This window comes from Adiantum capillus-veneris, chromosome 19 (genome assembly GCF_014529385.1).
Source record: "Adiantum capillus-veneris isolate H3 chromosome 19, ASM1452938v2, whole genome shotgun sequence".
Lineage (NCBI taxonomy): Eukaryota > Viridiplantae > Streptophyta > Polypodiopsida > Polypodiales > Pteridaceae > Adiantum > Adiantum capillus-veneris.
The window spans coordinates 24740564-24761581 of record NC_140949.1 but is presented as its reverse complement, the minus strand read 5'-3'; the positions used below and the strand labels follow the sequence as shown (position 1 = coordinate 24761581).

General features: G+C 37.7%; 1 protein-coding gene across 2 annotated transcripts in view; it reads left to right on the top strand.

Moving 5' to 3' along the window:
• The window catches only part of LOC147433713 (Amino acid kinase family protein), a 205453-nt gene extending 201165 nt beyond the window's left edge, over positions 1 to 4288 (top strand). Inside the window, exons 12-14 of one of the 2 annotated variants that reach the window (XM_086490341.1) lie at positions 3333 to 3397; positions 3672 to 3744; positions 3837 to 4288. In XM_086490341.1, the coding sequence (XP_086346467.1) occupies positions 3333 to 3397; positions 3672 to 3744; positions 3837 to 3983 (285 nt within the window). In that variant the 3' untranslated portion in view covers positions 3984 to 4288. Of the gene's footprint in view, positions 1 to 3332; positions 3745 to 3836 lie in introns of both variants that reach the window. The other variant, XM_086490342.1, reaches the window with a different exon arrangement.
• Positions 4289 to 21018: the final 16730 nt, after the last annotated feature.

The window sequence follows — 21018 nt, the reverse complement described above, 5'->3', positions numbered from 1 at the left end:
GATGTGCTTGGCACATGGGTATCAAAATTCATGATGGCTCCTCCCTATTCATTCCAGCAGTAGAAGGTCGACAATATCACTGTTTGCCTCATCGGCATATTGGAATCGACTTTCTTTTGCAGTGAAGCCTATGCGCCTTCCCCGCATAGCAATCATAGCAGCTTTGTGTGCAACAAGACCCAGTGGCTAGTTGAACAGTATGTCCAGCTTCAACTACCTTACTCAGCCTCCATTCAGCCAAAGCCATCATTGCAGCACGTTATAATTTCCACACACACATACTCACAGGAGTAATTGCTACAGGAGGCTGCGACTTCTTTCTAGCTAGTACTGCAGGAAGTAAAAAGCATTTCTGGATGTGGGTCTACAGATTACCCTTCTCTTTCCATGCTTTTCATCTGTACTTACCCTACGCTTAAGCAACTTATTAGGAGGTTAATTAGCAGCTTCTACTCACATATGAAGTCATATAAGAGAAAGCAATGGGGAAAAAAGTTAAAAGTACTTGGTCGCGCAGAGCTTTAATGGAACCATCAAACGCGGACCCTACTGCCTTCAACTCATCCTCTGATCTATGTTGCTGGGAGTGGCAACATCCATCTATGGTGTTGGAAGTGGAAACGCCTAGCTAGCTGTTGTACTGGCACCTTATACCTGTTCACATGAAAGCAAAGAGCCATGAAGAAAAGCCTACCTTATCGACATGGTGAGAGCATTCTTCAATAGCATAGAGTCTGTAGGCCAAGCTCCTCTCTATTCATTCCAGCAGTAGAAGGTCGACAATGTCACCGTTTGCCTCATCGGCATATTGGAATCGACCTTCTTTTGCAGTGAAGCCTCTGCGCCTTCCCTGCGTAGCAATCATAGCAGCTTTGTGTGCAACAAGACCCAATGGCTAGTTGAACAGTATGTCCAGCTTCAACTACCTTACTCAGCTCGTTTCTGCACGCGCAACTAGTTATGACCAGCATTATGCCGCTCCAAGTATAGCTCATGCAGATTCATTAACCCTGTGCCCTTGGCCATCCTTCAATGTTCATGGAAATGATATACAGCAGGTCCCATGCCTAATTCTCAAGATTCACACCAGTTCTATTCTGCGTAGTATGCCAACGTAGCAGCAAGCCGGACAGAATCGGAAAGGAGTATCGAAGATCTTTCAAACCCTCGTAATATTTCGCAAATCATCAAGCTGGAGAGTACTTCGGATGCTTGCCGACGTGATGAGCACTCCCTAAGCTCAGATATTTCGTGCGATCAACCCATGGTAGAGGTATGTTCTACTAGTGCTACTGAAGCAGAAGATATCAAATTTCAATTGATGATCAATTGTTCTGATCTGTAGTCGAATCACCAAAACTCATCGCATCACATTATAATTTCCGCGCACACATACTCACAGGAGTAATTGCTACAAGAGGCTGCGACTTCTTTCTAGTTAGTACTGTAGGAAGTAACAAGCATTGCTGGATGTGGGTCTACAAATTACCCTTCTCTTTCCATGCTTTTCTTCTGTGCTCCAAAATATCTCGCATTTACTCTACGCTTAAGTAACTTATTAGGAGGTTAATTAGCAGCTTCTACTCACATATGAAGTCATATAAGAGAAAGCAATGGAGACAAAAGTTAAAAGTACTTGCTCGTGCAGAGCTTTAATCGAACCATCAAACGCGGACCCTACTGCCTTCGACTCATCCTCTGATCTCTGGTGTTGGGAGTGGCAACACCCATCTATGGTGTTGGAAGTGGCAACACCCAGCTAGCTGTTGTGCTGGCACCTCATACCTGTTCACATGAAAGCAAAGAGCCATGAAGAAAAGCCTACCTCGTCGACATGGCGAAAGCATTTTTCAGTAGCATAGAGTCTGTAGAACAAGCACAACATCTTTTTCATTTGTAGTTGAGCGACTCTGTATGTGCTTCGGTAGTCCATTGGGCTTCTCCTCGGCCATTTCCATGCCGACATTGAGTGCTCGATTGTTGTCCATCATTGGCAACGCCAAGATCTGCATTTTGAGTCCTTCATTCCTCTTGCATCGGATGCGCATTTCAGCCATCGGTGGCGATCGGCACCTTGAAAGCATCTGCCATTACGAAAGATCCTGACATGGTTGAGAGAATACATGATGAGAGTGCTAGTCATGACCTGTTAGAAAGATGTTGTTCTTGGTAAGGCTTTTCTTGATATGTATGTCAAATGCAAAAGCAGAAAAAGTTTTTTAATGAGCTTTTTGTGAGAAATGTCGTCTCTTGGAGTATGTGGATTGTGGGATATGCCTAGCATGGTTGTGGCAAGGAAGTGAGGGCTCCTCGCCATACAGAGTCTCTTGGAGTGCTCTTCGAGAATGCAAGGACAACAACTTGTCAGGATACCTTCTCTGATACATCAGCAGAGGAATTCCGTGAGTATGACCATGTGGATCTTTGCATGATTGACTTTCGGAGCAGATTTCAGCCGGTATAAAAATGGGATGCTCTCCTAGCGTTTTCAGGTAGAGAAGGGGCGTTAGAATGAGTAGCTACCCAACGTTTTTTGCATCAGCATAGCCAGCATTTTTTCACCGTCTCGCTCGCATTGTGCTGGCTACTGCAGATCAGCCCTAATGCTCAGCATATTAGCCTAGTGTTTTTTCTTCAAATTTGCCTATTCTCTTAGCCTGCAGGCAGATCAGCCAGCGATCTCAGTTTTCAGCCCATTCCCCGTCGACGGAACGGCTCGTAACTGCTTTCGCAATCATCCTGTTGCAGTCTGGTGCTTCGTTAGCCTATTGGGCTTCCCCTCGGCCATTTCCTTGCGAACATCGATTGCTCGATTACTATCCATCATCAGCGACGCCAAGATCTGCATTTTAAGTCCTTCATTCCTCTCGCATCGGGTGCACATTCCAGCCATCCGTGGCCATCGGCAATCCCCCATCGAGAAGGATTCAAAGGTGCATCAAATCAGCCCGGGAGGTGCTTCATATCAAAGAGTCTCCGCCGCGGGGACATTCCCCATTAGAGTTATTAAAGTTCTCCATGATCTGCAAATCCTCCCATCATTGCAGCAGAGCGTCACAATTTGCAACAGTTCGTTGCATGTCATCGCTTGGAATGTGATGAGATTTCTAGCCAGCGGCTGTTGAGAGATATTGTGCTTGGCAGTTCTTTTGTCGATATGTATGCCGAATTTGGTGCGCTTGAGAAAGCAAAAAAACTGCTTGAGGAGCTTCTGCCTAAAATTTCGCCTCTTGGAGTCCACTAAATATTGTAATTCAGCTTTTTATTCCACTGTTCTTCATGCATTCCATTCAAACCTCTGACAATCTTAACTCTCTCGTGTTTCATTGCAGACAGATCAAGAGAAGCTTGGACTCATCTCCTCTACATTTGCAACGGTGACATATTACAGTGTGCGGTGAGTAAGAAGTGCCACATTTTAGTCTTGAATGCTGAGAGCACAGTAAAAAGAACACACCGAAAATTGCATGCTGCCGTGGGAATGGCACGTTCCCTCGTATTATAAAAATTAGGGAGGATTGTGCAAACTCCCTCGTGCAAGGACACTAGCACATTCTTATTTTTTTCTATAGCATAAGAATGAAAGAACACATACAAATAATGAGATTACTCTCAGAACCTTCAACATTGTGCTATTACTTTTTTAACGCTTCGTACTTATTCTTTGCAAGGGACATTGGGAAAATCAGCTCTCTCTTGTCTCTTCCCAGCTCGAAAACCCACAACAGCACAATCCAGCACCAGGTACATGGTTGTTTCAAACGCTTGCATTGTTCGTTGCTTGGACGTGACTAGTAAGTAAATATCACAAGGTTCTCATGCATTGAATCATACAGATTGAGTCCGACTTAAGCCTTGAATGGATCATCACCGAAAGCGTAGGATACACCTCAGCAGATCAAAAGCAAGATATTGCACTTCAATCGAGAAGAAGGCCAAATTTCTACCGTGCGCACAATCATGGATTGATATTGTCGATATAGTCTACTAATGGAGTTCGAACGTTGTAGCTATATTTAGATCTTTAAGCATATGCTTTGTTTGTGGTATAGTTTTCATCCAAACAAGTGCCTCTTTTGATTGTACTCGAGCTCCAGACGAGACATCGATTGCAATGTTTGCTAGCAGTATACTGGTATCCAGCTTAGAGGCTACACAAATACAAACGCAATGGGTGCAGTGCTCCGCTTGTGAGAACTCAAGTGCATAGTAAAGCAATCATTGCTTGCTACATTTCAAGGTCTTCCCAACTCTCTCTCTCTCTCTTGCTTAGTTCCGTTCTTAATTCATCAACATTTTTTTGCATACTCTCTACATCAAATCGTTTCAGTGACTTATACTCACTTAGGGTAACAAGATTTGTGCAAAACAAATAATAAGCTCTCTCTCTCTCTCTCATAGGTCATTTTGGCCTTTTGAAGACGTTAATATAACATTTCATTTCATTCTCTCTCTCTCTCTCTCTCTCACACACACACACACACAGCTTTCATTTCTACGTTCTTATTTACGGATGTATACTCTTGTTCAGTGCTTCCACGAGAACAAAATAGTAAATACAATCTTGTATGTATGAGTGAGTTCTACTCACTTAGGGTAACAAGATTTCTGGAAAACAAATAATAAGTGCACGCACGCTCTCTCTCTCTCTCTCTCTCTCTCTCTCTCTCTCTCAGCTTTCACTTCTATGTTCTTGTTTATTGATGTATACTCTTGTTCAATGCTTCGATGAGAAGAAAATAGTAATTACAATAGAGCCCTTACTCTCAATTCATTTCCATACACATGCAACTACCAAAAGAAGCTCTCTCTCTCATTGCAATCGCCTTGAAGGCTTGTATCATTCAACCAGTTTGTTATCCACTTGCAATCATGCAGGCTAACGAAGCACTTTAGTTTCTTGTTTGTGTTGTTTCTAACAGCAAATTGAAAAGTAGCACGAGCCAGTTTTGAGTCCTCAATTTCTTATGGCTAGGGGTGTGTGGTTGATTTTATGCGTCATTTTATCCTCTCTATAGTTTTCAAGTACAAGCTTGTTTGAAGGTGTATTTTGGATGTTACTCAGCAAAATACTCAAATTTGCAAGTAATGAATAGCTCTTACCCTTCATGGATATTTATTGGAAGAGTGTATGTCCCAAGAGTTTTTTTATGGACATTTTGGGTATTCCTACCTTTGAATCAAAAAAGGGGAAAAAATCAACAAATTCCCTTGTTTAGCATCGCGATTCGTGCACTCAAAGTTTTTAAAAGAAATACATGTACATAAGAAATAAGGATAAAATGAGAATTAAAAGTTCAAAACAGTATACAATACATTTGATAAACTTCCTTATATAGTTGTGCAGTATGCTTTTGATTTTCTATTAGCTTTTGACCTTTCGTTCATCTTTAGATCATTTATATAGATTTTGTTTTTGTCCAAACTCATAACCACATACTTCCTCACATCAAACTAAAAAACTTATTAGCTAGATAATGCTAATGAATTTCACTTCATATGGGGTGACTGTGTGTGTTGTTGTTATATTAAGATACTACTTATACACAAAAGAACATTTCTTTCAAAGACGATTGGCTTTCATTTGGGATGTGTTTGTACAAAAACAATTGTGCATTGGACTCAATTTTGTCCAATATGATCCAAATGAAATAACATTCGAGTGATCCTATACTTCAAAACTAAAACATTTTAGGAGAATGAAATATGCCTTCATATGCAAGCTCAAAGCTAAACCTTTTTAGGCAAAGATAAAATTCTCACTTTATAAACGAAAGTGGTAGGTAGAAGGATGTAGATTGCCACTCGATTCAATCACCTCATCTACTAACCAAGCACAAGACATATTTCATCTTTCCATTCTCTTGTGTAGCATGCTATGTGATAGGAGAAATTAATTTCATTTTACAAGGTACTTGTAGGTAGGCGTAGACAGCAATAGCTATGGACAAACAAAGGACTTTTTGTGATGCACACAGTTGTGATAGTGGGCAATTTTTTGCAGCATATCAAAACGCTGCTAGTACTGCTAGCCACTGGTTCCCTTGTAAGCGACAAAGCTTCACTACTACATTATACTAGCGTTATAAGATGCTATTATTATTGCAGATCTTGTCGACATTAGTACAAGGCATTGGTGTTTTTTGCATGTGTACTTTTGCTAGCATTTCAAAATGCAAAGGTTGGTGTTAGGCACGCTTAGCCTCTAAATAGTATACAGTAGTGGCAGTTGACAAGTGGGGCATCTTAAAAGACCATTTGTGGTGCATGTGAACCAGCCAAGGGCTTCTCAAAATGTCGTCCTACATGGACAAGAATCGTATGCATGAAAAGCAAGTTGCAAATAAACAAAAGCGTCGGAGTTCCATTTTGAAGAAATGGTTACCAACTCTATCGAAGCTTAAAGTGGAGGCAGAGTGAGGTGTCGACTCTTTCTTGAGGAAAGAAAGCCAGTAGTGTCTCTTCAAATGGTTTGTTTCGAGCACCAAAATCAAAGGTTTGCTTCAACTTACCACAACATCAACATATGCATAGTTCAAAAGCTTGTTTTTTTGTTCTATGTCATAGATTTAGTATGGTTTTGTATGTCATCAACACCATGATTTGCATTATTGTAGTATGAAAATTAGTAAGACCTTCCCTTGTGTACTCCCTACCCACTTATGTGCGGGTTTAGACGCTGCCCTAGCATCTTCAGGTAGAGGTAAGACCTAACCATTGTGTGCACTCAAGTTGTGTGCCTCCAAAATCCTCATTTGTGTACGGAAGCATGTGTGTCTCACCTTGTGTCTGGGAGACATATGCGCTTATCCTTGTGTATGTAGGGAAGGCCTCTATTTGCCAACCTACAATTGTGTTGTAGGGGAGGATTTGTGTGATCTCACCTTGTGTTTGGGGGATCTTGTGTTCCATACCCTACTTTGTTCCAAGGATGGTTTGTGTGTCTATACCCCATGTGTTAAGGGGAGACAAAATTGTGTACCTCTATTCTTTTTTATGTTTGAAGGGAGGCTATTGTGTGAGTGCTACAAACCTCAAGGGGAGGATTGTTGGGTGAGCTTTGTCTCACTAATGTCCAGTGAATGTGAACGCTATGTAAGCTTATACAAGGCATTAAAATCCTAAATGAAACTCTCTTTTCATTTGTGTTCACTCGTACAACCTTAACTCCTATCTCTCTCGTTCTCTTCTACTGCACCTTCATCCCTAGCCATGGCGAAGCTTTGTCTTCACCCTCCATACGTGTCTTCTCCCTACAAAATGAATTTCCAAGCATCCATGTGAAATAAAATCCTTTACCTACATTTCTTGGACATTTTTTTTCTTTAGTCTCTTCTGTCTAATGCATGCACTTCTCTCCTTTATCTTTATTCCTTGTTTCGCTCCTTCTCTTTTCTTTTACTATTTTTCTCACACATTATACTTTAGAAATTTATTTTAGTGTGCAATCAAAAGGTAGAAAAACACTTCAAAGGGTTGTTCCATGACTCTAATTAGAGTTCTTATGAGATATTTCTCTGAAACCAGTGTGGGAAGAATGCTCCTATGGATGGTGAAGACGAAGCTTCATCGTGGCCAGGGATGAACGTGCAGCAAAAGATAATGAGAGAGATAGGAGATAAGGTTGCACGAGTGGACAAAAATGAAAAGAAAGTTTCATTGAGGCTTTTAATGCCGTATATAAGCTTACATAGCGTTCACACTCACTGGACAATACTGAGACAAAGCTCACCCAACATACTCTCTCAAAATGTTCATCTATGCTCAAGATAAAACTAAATTACTTGAATAGATTACAATGTAATATGTAGCACTTAACATTATTGTAGGTGAAGCCATCAAACGTTTCGAGGGACTTGATTGTTTGCTACTTTCTCAATAATACCCTTGAGCAAAACTAATGTCGTATCTCAGTGTGCACACAATAAATTTATCTCTCTGAAAGCTTCCTTAATAATTGCCACACTGGCTCGTGGACAAATCAACATAATAAGTGTGGCCTCTCTTTTTCTCTTTGTAAGATATCTCCCCATACCTCATTGAGTGAGGCAAGAGAGGGATCCCTCTTGATAGTTATTCTTTTCAAATTAAAGTGGTTTTATATCTTTTGATCTTCCCCCATAAAGGAATACAAGCTACAAGTTGTTCCTCTAGGATGACGAGTCCACCTCTTAGACAAACATCATTTATGTTAAGGCAAGTCATAGTATATAAAGTTTCTTGGGGTGGCTCATTTATATATGACTTAGCACAAATTTCTTGACCTTTTTGAAATATACCCATTCGAAATTACAAGCATAGTAAATGCCTAATTGGTTAGCCCAATTGAGTTACCCTCTATGTCCCAAGTTATTTTCATGTATCATCTTGCTCTTGCAACCCATTGCATGGAGAGGTGTCCTATCCCACTTCATTATAGCCGTTAGTCAGTCCCAAACTATATCGTGTATTCACAAACAAATACCCAATCCATATCTTGAATTTTGGTTTATACCTAGTTAGTAAACCCAATGTGATCTCCTATTTAATAGTGGTTATCTTGTGGGGTGAGGATATCCCGCAATAACTGAGTTTGATTATGTAGGAAGCCTTTCATATAGAGATTTTTGAAAACCTATAGAGTTTTTTTTTAGAAACTGATAAAAATATCGAGCTTTTTGGAGAAGTGCTCTACAGGGCTTCTTCTCTTTGTCTGATAAGGATTAATCCCAATATTAGTAACATTTTGATTTACACTCTTTAAGCCCAAACTTAAAGAGAGGGAAACCTAGTTTTAAGAGAGTCTACCAAATTAAGTAGTGTGTGGCTAGAGAAAGAAAGCTCAATTTTTCTATCCTTTATTGAAAGTATTTTAACACAAAGATTTTTACAGGAGAGAGAAACACAATATCCTTTTACATCTAGTGATAAACTAATTTCACTCATTTTTAAGGTTTTTTCAATGGGTGGATACCACAATGTGAGTGATTAAAGATGCAAGCAGTGTTGCAATTCAAACATAATAAAAGCATTGAGCAAGTACATCATATAGAAGCCTATTGCACTTATACAAGTTGGAAATATATTATGCTTTCAAAATGAATTGAAACAAATAAAAGTAAGGAAAGAGTTAGATGGAACTAAAACAAATTATTGCTAAGACCAGGATCCTCAATAGTAGAATGGGGGACTCTTGTCTCCTGCATAATAGGGGTACAAGCTAGTGGAACCTCTCAATAGCATTTAAAGTGACACTCAAAAAACGTTGTTTCTTTCTCTAAATATAAGCAATGGCATTGAATCTTAGCACAAGCAACTCCCAATTCACTGAAATCAGCAAATAGGTCAATCATTGAAGCGTGATCTTTAGAAAATGTCAAGACTAGTCAATTGTAAAAGATATCAAAAAAGTTAAATCAATGTATTCATCATGTACATATTATTAAAAACTAAAATTTATGAATCGTACTTAAAGAACTCAAAGGTATGTTTTGCAATCCCTCCCAATTTTCCCTTATCAATAAATGTTCCATATTCTCTCTCTACCAATGTCCCCGCGCATCAAATGAATGCTTTTCAAAAGTCTCACCATCCTTTCTATCATAGATAGGAAAGTTGCCCTTGTGGTAGAACATGCCTAAGAGTAAAACCTCCATCTAAAAAACAAAAGGTCAATATGCAACCCTAGAAAACCCATGGGTTCTCAAACTTCTTATTATAAGTCCTACCCTTTTCCTAGTGCTCTTATGCTTGTACCCCTGAGGTATAATTAAAATTATTGTTTGGTAGTATTTGAAGCCAACCATTTCAGCATGCTTACTTATTACCCCAAATTTATCAATAGAACATAGAGTAATGTACCACCATTGTTTTGCAAGTATCAATGATGCTAAATATGTGGCAGTAGAAAGAACTCTTGAATGGTTCAAACTAGCTAAAACAGCAACTATTGATGTGAAGAGACAATGTTAACAAGTACATAACACATCAAAATTAAAGCTCTCCACAAAATATCCACTAGGAAAATCACAAAACATGAAGGAAGCAACAAGGTGACTCTCCTCACCTCCAATGTTAAATCATTAATGTCTAACCCCCGCAAACATTAAAAAATCCTAAAATGGAACAGTGGTATCATCCTTGGAATTATTGTTTGTGCAAGCATTTATGTAGCTAAAGGTATACAAAAGGACCATTGATACACATACCTTGACTCATCAACATGAGAGATTTTGCATAGATGAATGCATATTGCGTGAATTGTGGTGTCACTCCTTGAAATTGGATCATCTAATTGAAAATCATAGAGAAAAGCATTGGTTATACGTGTGAAATGTTAAAAATTCTCTTAGGCATAGCAAAAGTGCCTTCTACTTTATACCCATCGTTCACTTCCAATGAGGTCTTTGTGAGTGCTTGTTGGGACTTCTTTGAAACAATGGAATGTCGCACTCAAGCCTTTCTTCATTGAGGACCCCACTGAAGGCTCAAGAATTGGCTTCCCTTTCATGAGTGTGGAAGTTCCACCTTTAGAGGAGTTTTCTTTCTTAGAATATTCCCCTTTATTGGAGGTGGATTCAACCTCATCCATGGTGGCTACCACTATAGAAACATTGGTTTGCTCTACAAAACACAATAATGATTGACAACTAAACACTCTACTAATTGAATGACCTCTTATTTAATAAGTGAAAAGAGATGTACCATTAAACAAAATTGCTTCAATATTGGATAAAAACCAAGTGGATAATCAAGCCACCACCAAGGGCAATGATCTTTCTCCCAGTCATTGACTCCTCTATCAACCATTCAAGTCGGAAATAGAGTCACCCCCTTAAAGATCTTTCCAATCCTCCACCCTTTTTGGCATAAACTATAAAGAGTGCTCATCAAAGACTTTCACCAACCATCTAATTTTTATGAGTGACACAACCAAAAAGTTTGAGTAAAAAAGAATTAGGTCCTTAGAACTACACAAGACAAATACAATATCATATAATCAACATTCATCACCTATAAAGAAGCCTCCTAGAGGATTCCAAGAGCTCCAAAATCTTATCATCTGCTTCTCTGGTGATCAATTTTCCCCATAGCTCACGAAAAGCCAAGTCCAAATGTTCTCTCTTTTGATGAGAGTACCAACTTTCAAAGCCCTCAGGAAGGTTCACTATGAATTTTTCCTTTAGCTTTTTGCATTGCTTTAATAAATTTCCCATGTACCATTGGTTTCTCAAATGCATCTTAAACTTTTGAGCACTAAGGTACCGTTCTCTAATAGGATCATTTATTTTGTATGTCAAGATAGATTGCAAAATATCTCGTTGCGTAGTGTCAATATACAATGAAATCTAGTAAGTGTCTTTTATAAATTTATAAAATGATTCCGCAAACTCAAAACTTTTCTTACCATTGTAGTGTAATTTTTTGCGTTTGTTGATGAGTAAAATTCTATCCTTTATCTTTCCTTTTACCCACCAACTATAGTTGAACAAAAGAGAATAGAATCCACAGGGTCCCCATTTGCAAGATTTTCAATTGACAACATCTTCACACAAGAAAACAAATGTGTATTACAAAGCAAGATTTGGTTTTTCAAACCAGTTTAGGAACTTTAGTGTATATAAAAGGTAGAAAGGTTTTCATGTATGCTTGTCCATGTGACCTCATAGATTCATCTAAGTAAGAGAGAGAGAGAGAGAGAGAGAGAGAGAGAGAGTGTGGTATATCTATGGTGCGTGGTGAATAGAATCATTTCAAAGTTCAATCAAAACTCCTCATGTGTTATGATTTATGCACTTATTAAGGTATCAATGTGGTCATGTGCATGTAGCCACTTGAATGCCTCTAAATGTGTGAGTGTGTGTTTAGTGCCTGAGGAAGCATGTGTAGAGTGTTGGTTCTTTATAAAGACAAAAATTAAAGTTCTTAATATAGTTTGCAAGATATCAATCTAATCATCTCCATATGGTGCATGTAGGTGAGGAATTTAAGAAAATATACTTACTTTGTACGCCCTCTCTCTAAAATCTTTTCACTTCTACTTTTAGCAAGTGCTCCCTTTTCTTGTGCAGACAAAGAAGCGTCATTTATGTCCACAATCTCTTTCAATATAAAAGCATCAAACTCTTCCTACAAGTAAGGTAACATCGTAATAGAAAGAGAATATAAAATTGATATTCAAGACACAACAAAGAAGAGTAAACAAGTGAGAACCAAGACAACTTAATATTATACTAACCTTCCAAACAAGCATTGCTAAATGAATGGCCGGTGAATTATACCATGTACCCTTAGATGTCTTTCTCTCACAAACCAATTCTACCTCTATCCAATGCAACCAATCCCTTAGAAAGTCTTTTAAAAGAGATTCTTTGCTAGCTATAGCAAGCAGATAAAGCTCTTGACCAAAGTTGGTGCAAATGGTTGTGCAACCAATTCTTCACAAGCATACAAACCCAAATAATTAAAACATAAGAGAAACAAGCTCTACCACTATAAAAAGACAATAATCACTCACTCATTTTGAGTTCTTAGAGCAAGCAAGATCTCTCCCTCTGCTTCTACATGTACATTTACAAATTGACACTTGACAAAGCAATGTCTCCATTTTATCATTGAGTACTTTAAACAATAAAGAGCAGCATTAGATAGAATTACCATAATTAAGAACTTCAATGAGCTTTACAAAGGAAAGACTTACGTGAGCTGATCGTGCTCATCCAAGTTTTTAAGCAGTGGTTGCTATCCCAAACATAGAATTTTTTGCCAAGATGATCTTCCCATTGTAGAGACAAGGTCCTCTCAAACTCCTCATTAATCTCTCTCCAAGTTGGACTCCATTCTATTTTTTTATTGTTTATTATTTGTTGCTCATCATGCCCATGATTTTTAAAGGAGACAATGAAGGGTGCTCCTAAAACACTATATCTTGAGGTCTCAAATCTTATAACAAGGCCCTCAGTACCTGGTGTTATGGCCTCATTCTCCATCAATCTATAGAGCGGTATACATGGAGGGTCTTGAGATCTCTTTTCTATGAAACCCTCAACGACCTCCTTTAAGATATGTCCTTGCACATCCTTGCTAAAAGTTGCAGGATGGTCTAAGGGCTTAGGAATCATTATTGTAGCCTCGGAGGTACCTACATTATGGACAATAGTTGGACTACCAAGATCCAAAGGCACAGAGTGTGCCGGTGCATTGGACTCATTTTTCAAAGGAGTGTTTAAATTTTTTTGTCACTATAGTTCTCAATATCCTCAGAGTCAGAGATGATAGGGTTTTACATGGATCTTCCCCGACCATCAACAATGGATGAAATCGTTGAAGCTTTAGCTAAAGACCTATTAAAAGTTTTTCAAGAACGTGACTCCTTGATATGAAAGAAAACACAATTGAATAAGAAGCAATAAAAATGTCATGCTTTTTTGTTCATTAAAACAATAGCATGCACTCTCTAGAGTAGATGTTTGAAAAAAGTTTTTAAGTATTTTTAAAGAATCAGAGTGTGCACTCTCATAAGTAGTTGTGTAAGAAAAATTCAATTTATTGAAAATAATTTACATTGAAACACCTATGTGCACTCTCCTCAGTAAACATGTGAAAAAAAAGTTGACTTTTCTAAAATATTTGCTCGATGAAAGAGCAGCGTGCACTTTGCTTAGTAAATGTGTGCAAAAAAACTTGAAATTATTTAAAAAATTCCACGTTGGAACACAAGCATGTACTCTTGTAAGTAAATGTGTGAAAAAAATTTGACTTTTATAAAGTATTTTACTCACTGAAAGAGTAGCATGCACCAAAAGATCTTGAAATCTTCACATTGAAACATTACCGTGCAGTCTCTCAAGTAAATGTTTGAAAAAAAGTTAATTTTTATAAAATATTTTGCTACTTGAAGGAGCAGCATGCAGTCTCCTAAGTAAATGTGTGAAAAAGAGTTGACTTCTACAGAGTATTTTGCTCATTGAAAGAGAATTATGCAAGCAAATATGTGACAAAAGTTTCACGTTATTAAAAAAAAAATCCCCATTGTAATACCTGTGTGCATGCTTTTAAGTGAACATGTCAAAAATAGTTGATTTTTGAAAGAATGTTTTTCTTCTTAACCTTCTAAATAGTTGGATGTCACAATAATGTAATTGCAGTCACATTATGGATATGATTTGGAGCGCTAGATGGTTTTGACTTGGCTCATTGTGGTCGTTGGGATGCTCCTCCAGGATGTCAAATGCTGCAAATTAAGATAGTTGGCTTGGGCAAGCCTCCACACTATCTCGCACGGCGGGCGGCTTCAAATGGGATCTACGGTTGAGGTGCTTCGGACTGTCAGATGCACATTTGTAAATTCGGTCCATTTGGTAAATTCGGGGAGAAAAGTAAATTCGGGTAGGTTTGTAAATTCGGGACACTCCGCGCCCATGTCTTGAACCCACAACCTCCCCAATGTGAGCCATTTGCACTAACCACTACGCCTACATGCGTTCGTTGAAATATAGGGGATTCGAGTATGTCATATTGTAAATGTGGGCCGACTAGTAAATTCAGGGCAAATTTGTAAATTCGAGCAAACTAGTAAATTCGGGAAACTGTCGATTCTGACGGTCCACAATTGGCGCGCCCCGCGTTTTCCTCCCCCACCATTGATCCCATTTGAACATGCCCGTGTGATACAGTGATGGCGTTGGGCAAGGGTGAATGCGCATTGGTCATAGGATGAGGGCTTATCTGTTAGGGCCAGTGGGCGGACAGGTTTGGGAGCATGGAAAGGAACATTAATTGGGCAGGGCGACACTGTGAGAGAGCTGCACAAGCAAGTAACAAAGCCTAGAAGGGGCTTGCGCAGGTACACACAAAGGTTGGAAAAGAAGCCGTGCCACCTGGGGCTGACTGGAGAAAATGGCGGAGGCTGATCTACGGACTTAGGGATGTTGGACAGAGCGGCCAGGTCGTTCCTCCTGCATGCAATTACAAGCGGGTTGTTGGACAATTGTGTGTAGAGAGTACGCAACGGAGGTTGCAATAGTTGGTCCCGCTCTTCGTGAGCCTATAGGTGAACGCAACCATGGTAAGCACGTAGCAGGCAGGTCATCATTTTCTACAATACACTGAAAGAGCAGTGCGCGCTCTGCTCTTCTCCAAAACCAGGACCGTTATACAATGGGACTGTGAAGACAACTAGTTGGATGAAGGATCTTTTTTTGCTCACAACTACTTTAACACTAGTTCTGTAATTGGACACTCAAATGTCCTGAGACACTAAAGTGTCCTGTTTTTCTAGCAACTTGTCATAATTATTTGGTGAATCTAGAAAAAAATTCATAGATCACGGTCATATCTTAGGTCAACAATGAGGTGAAGAACATATCCAAATTTTATTTTTTCCAAAATTAATGTCAAATTAATATTATAATGATAAGTTTTAAGATGAAAAATCATAGAAATTAGTGCAGTTTTAATAAAAAATTTATAAATTGATTATAACTTCTCATCAAAATAAGATTTTTCATAGATTTCAAGGTGTATGGATAGTAAAAAACTTATTATAGCAAGAAATTGAGCTTCATAACCTAGTAATTTGGACTAGATTTTTTTTATAATCAAAAGACCAAAATTTTGAAAATGCTGACAAAGAGTAAAATTTTGGTCTTTCAAGGCCTCTTTCATTAACATGATGAGGTTATGGGACAAAATCTAAGGTATATAATGTATTTGTAGGTCAATATTCATCAACTAAGCATTTTTCAAGGGTTCAAACTCATAGGCCCATATGAGGTATTTGTATACAAATAAGTGAGATGAACAGAAAAATCCAAAAATGGACTTTATTTGAAGGCTTATCTTTGATAAATAAAAAATCATAATTACAACATGCACAATTTTTTGGATATGCCATAAATCACCCATTAAAAATTATCACCTTATGTAATGGAGTCATAGATCTAGTATATATCATCATAAGACATTGTAAATTTAGATGAAATAAATATTTTTTGTGATCGTTAATTGAATTTGTGAACGTTGCATATTTGACCCACACGACTTTCTATATTTAATTCTAGTCACAAAGGATTTTTTCTCACATGACAATTGCAAAAATATCAAGCACATATATAAGTAGCTACCATGGATTATTCATGCCCCTTGCTTATTTTTTTTCTTAGGCTAGAGTACGAGTCTTAGTGAAACATTGAATGTTGCTTTGCGTGGGTTCTTTTCATGAGTGTAGTTACTATTGAGGTTATGATCAAAAGTGAGGGATTATAATTTATATTACTTTGAATAACATTTTATAAGTTTGCAAAAGCATTTCTTGAGATGTGTTTTAGATTTCATGTACCATTTTATTTAAATTGGCAAAAAAAGGACACTAAAGTGTTCTTTTTGGTACCAAACTAGTGTTAAGACCAACGCTTGCTATTTGCTAATAGCCACTTTAAGACCAACGCCTGGAAGGGTGGAAGGAGGGATAAAGAGAGCAAGATGAGGGAGGAAGGGAGTAGCAAAGAGAGGGAGTAGATAGAATGAATAAATAGGATAGAATAGGATTTCAAGATAGGACAGGATATTAGAAAGCTAAAAATAAACATACACTTGGATAATTCAACGGGTAAATAGTTTATTTTTAAGATTTTTACTTAATTTTAGAAATTGTTAGTCTACTAATTTTCCAAAAAATGAAATATTTTCTAGTAAGGAAGTTCATTCAGGGTGAGTGGGGAGTTGGAGGCAGAGAAAAAAAAATTTATGATGGAAGGACAATCGATGGGTTTCCTCAAAGATTTTGAAGACATAATTGATCGTTGCACCAAGTAAATTTGTATTTGTTGTAGGCTAAATTATAAATTATATGAGCTTCAAATATATTAAAGCATATATCAAAGAACGGTAGATTTACAATTAAAGGATACCTTTTTGTGCACTACTAGTGGCTATATTTAAATGTGCACTAACAACCATTTCTGATATACACATGATGGTGCCTTAAAAAGACAACATCTTTGGGCAGATATGAAACACTTAAAAATGAGTGCATGTTATTAAATATTTTCCTATAGAGTAGACTATAGCATCTCAAACATGAAGAAAACGATTCTAATATACACATGATGGTGCCTTAAAAGGCCAACTTAAAAATCTTTGAGCAGATATGAAACGCTTAAAAATGAGTGTATGTTATTAAACATTTTTTTCTAGAGTAGACTATAGCACCTCAAACATGAAGAAACAACTCAAGTGCAACTACTTTTCTATTTTTTGAGTTGTATAGAAGAATATAACTCGGAGCAGAATGGTACATGTGCATGTGGTTTCATTATTATGGAGAATGGTAGATAGCATTATCACACACTCACTACATGTGCAAAAAGATAAGCTATTAGTAAGCTCTAATTACTTGTTGCAGAGCTTACTACCACCCAATAAACAGTTTTTATCGTTGCCAGTTGTTCTTCAGTGTGGAAAAATAACATCCAAAGTAGAGTTAGCATCCAATGTTGATATCAAAGAAAATCATTATTTCCTTTTAGAGTCTTGCTTATCAACAAGGTATCAATGATCCACTACCATAAGAACTTGTTTGTTGCTAGTGCCAAGGATGATAGCCATCCATCCATGAGCATGACTATCAATTCCAAAGCCGGCATCCAAAAATCAAATCACATGCCTATATTACAAGCAAGTTGTTCATTGCTCAGCAACTTCTCAATGCTCTATGTATTTTATTATTCTTATCAACACTTCAATGACCAGATTGATGCTTCATTAAGGGGAGCATAAACATGTTGTAGAAGGAGGAACTTTGAGGGCAACAATTCAGAGGCTAAGAAAGCTAACTGGAACTTGCTTGCAGCAAAACCATTGTACTGGACCTCATAAAATTCAAATGTTGGTGGCACGACAATTGTTGATGGATTCACTAACAAAGGACCATGAAGACACAGTCAATGAATCTGAGATGAATAACTTTCTCGAAGAACTAATTCCTCTTGTCCAGATCCAAAGGCAAGTCTTTAACTTGGGAAATCAAAGTTTGCTATTAAAAAAAAGTTTTATTTCTTTATTTCTTTTATAGGTTTAAGAGCATTGTGGCTTGTGAAAAGAAAAGTAGTAACCCCATTATTGGAGATGGTTATGATGAAATTTTGAAATTAAAAAAGAAATGCATGTTCCTTTTTTTCCATGGGAGCCATTTTTAAGGCAAGGAACAATTTTAGAAAAATGTTTTCTATTCAAAATGTCTACAAAGGTAGAGGCTCAAGAGTGGATCTTGTGAATCATATGAGGAGAACAAGATCAAGGGACTTGAAAGATACTTGGGTGCATTTTGATCACACCCATAGAATTGGTGGTTGGGCTACAATGTCTTACTCTAAGGCTATGATCCTTGGTATGTTCAATTTCACTTTTATGTTTTTTCTAGACTACTTAGCATGTATAATTAATCACCTTACATGTCTTTTTATGTTTGAGAAGTCTAATGGTGATTGCAATCTGTGACATGAAGGAGGAAGATGTTGATGCACAGATCCTATTTTAAACAAATCTTAATGCAACAATGCAACGAGAAGGATATTCAAAAGCATGGATGATGAGGGAGGTGAAAATTGGATTGCCTTAAGGATAGTTTATCATAGAGAGAATGTTTTACAAGGACGTGAGCATTACTATCTATGTCATTGGGAGAAAAGTATACAAAAATATACCAAAAGATACGTATTGCCACAGTTTAGGCAAGATCATATGTAGTTGTATGAGGCATGGAGACTCTCAAGGAAGAGAGAAAATGTAGAAGCACAAGCTACCTTAATAAAGGATTGGTGGATAAAAGGTAGGGTCCTAATTGAGAACATAAGACATATTAAGCATTGGTTTACATGGTGGTAAGATCAGATATCACACTAGGGAAGCCTATACAAGGTATGCATATTTACTCCTAATTTGTGTTTGTTAAGTTATACTTTTTATCTTAGTTCAAGCAATTAAAAATATTTTCAAGACTCTTATATCCCATCAAAAAGATATTTACCTTATATCAATATATCAAAATGTGTGCATGTAGGCTGGTTAGTAGGAAAAGGTGGAGCCCGTGAAATTTATCTCTTTGATGCTTGTGTCACAGATGTTATCAATGCTTATGCAAAGTAACATGGATTTGATAATGAACGATACATTGGTAATGGACCAGATATGGAAAAATTTCTTTGAAAAATCTCTAGGGGAGACACTCCGATACCCACTTTTGTGGGGTTTGTGCAAGCTGTTGTGGTTGGCATCTCTTTTTTAAGCAACCAAATGTTCATGGTGACAATGAAATTGTTCAAAAGAAAAAGAAATGGAGTAATGCAACTAGCTCTCACAAAGCCTGACCTTATAATGGAATCTAGACAAGGAAAATAAAGAGGTAGACCAAAACACATCAATTTTTTGTCATAACATGGTGCTGATAAAGAAGATTTTTCATTTCTAGATGAAACAAATTTTTCTACTACTCTAGAGGAGCCTCAACACCCAAATATGACATATGAAGGTGGAGGAAAGATTGATGCACATATTGTATTGAAGAAAAGCATTCATAAGACCATGTGGGCTATCAAATGAATGCATCTTCATTGTAAATAAAAATGTTGGGTATGGTCAACAATCAAACCTGTCCGTTGGCTTACATAGAGAGCAAGTCTCTAGGTGAGGTGGCACCTTGTTTTGGGCCAACAAGAGAGTATAAGGGAAAGCAATTATCTCAATTGGATGTGGTTTTTCAACCATGATGTTCATCACACATGGAATGTAGATAAGTTGGTACAAATTCTTCATCAATTACCCCAATGTTGGCTTGTTGGAGAAGGCACAAATATAACTATGTTTGAATCAAAACAATTTCACATGGTAGGTTTTGTATTGTAGGCTAACATAATATCTTATCAAAAAAAATTCGAAATGCAAGACATGTCAACATTGGTGACATGGTATATCAAAAGAGGCCGAGAAAAAGACATCTAAGGCTATATAATTATATGCAATATTAATAGAGAAAAATTGTGTGAAAAGAGATGAGTACGTACAATTTCATATATTTACAGAAGCCCACTATTATGTCCACGTAAAGAGTGAGCCATCTTGCTCATGCCCTGACTTTTGAAAGAGAGAAGACACTAGGAGTCCTTTCTTGGCTTGCAAACATCTCTATTTCATTTACATTCGTGTGCTTGGTCTTCATCAGCCTCGCTTTAATGAAGCCTTCGAATGGAATTAATGCACAGGAGATTTCATAGTAGAATTTGCACTTCATTGGTAGAGAATAATCGTTTACCTTTACTCTCCTTTTCAAAGTAGGATATTCATTTTGAAAGCATCTCAAATGACATTTGGGTCCACCTTTAGAGAATGTTTTGTTTTCATCATTTTGTAGAACTATTTTGAGATTCTTAATAGAAAAGTTTTCTCTCACATCAATTTATCTTGACTTCATCATACAATTTACATTTCTCTCAATCGTGATTGCTTGTGTTCTCTCTCTCTAGATGTAAAGATCAATTAGTGCCTTGCATGTGTGGTTTGGAGCTTACTCCAAACAATTGGCTAGAATCAAGCGACTTTGCCAAAAAAAGCTCTATTAAAAAAGTAAAAAGCTCTATAATTTTTGGGAAATCTCTAAGTAAAAATCTCCCTTTTTTAATACCCCGCAATAACCCTAATGTATTGCATGGCATGGTTACCCATTCTTGGCCTCCTGCAAAGAACTTACCATTAGTATCGTTAACTTATTATAACAATGTTTGAATAACAAATTTTATCAATTAGAGTTACAAACATCTTTATAGGTCTATACTCGGCCGAGCTACTCGGTCTATTCCCATTTCCATGCACCCTCTCAATCCCCATTCCCATGCACCGTCTGCACTCTCAGTTGCTCACCCCTCGCACGTAGCACCTCCTTCCCATTGACGCCTTCTCACTGTCCACCTTGCCTTGCTCACAAAACCGCCCGCCTCCCCTTGGTCTAAGTTCATGGCCCGCCCTGCTTCTACCCCTTCTCGCATC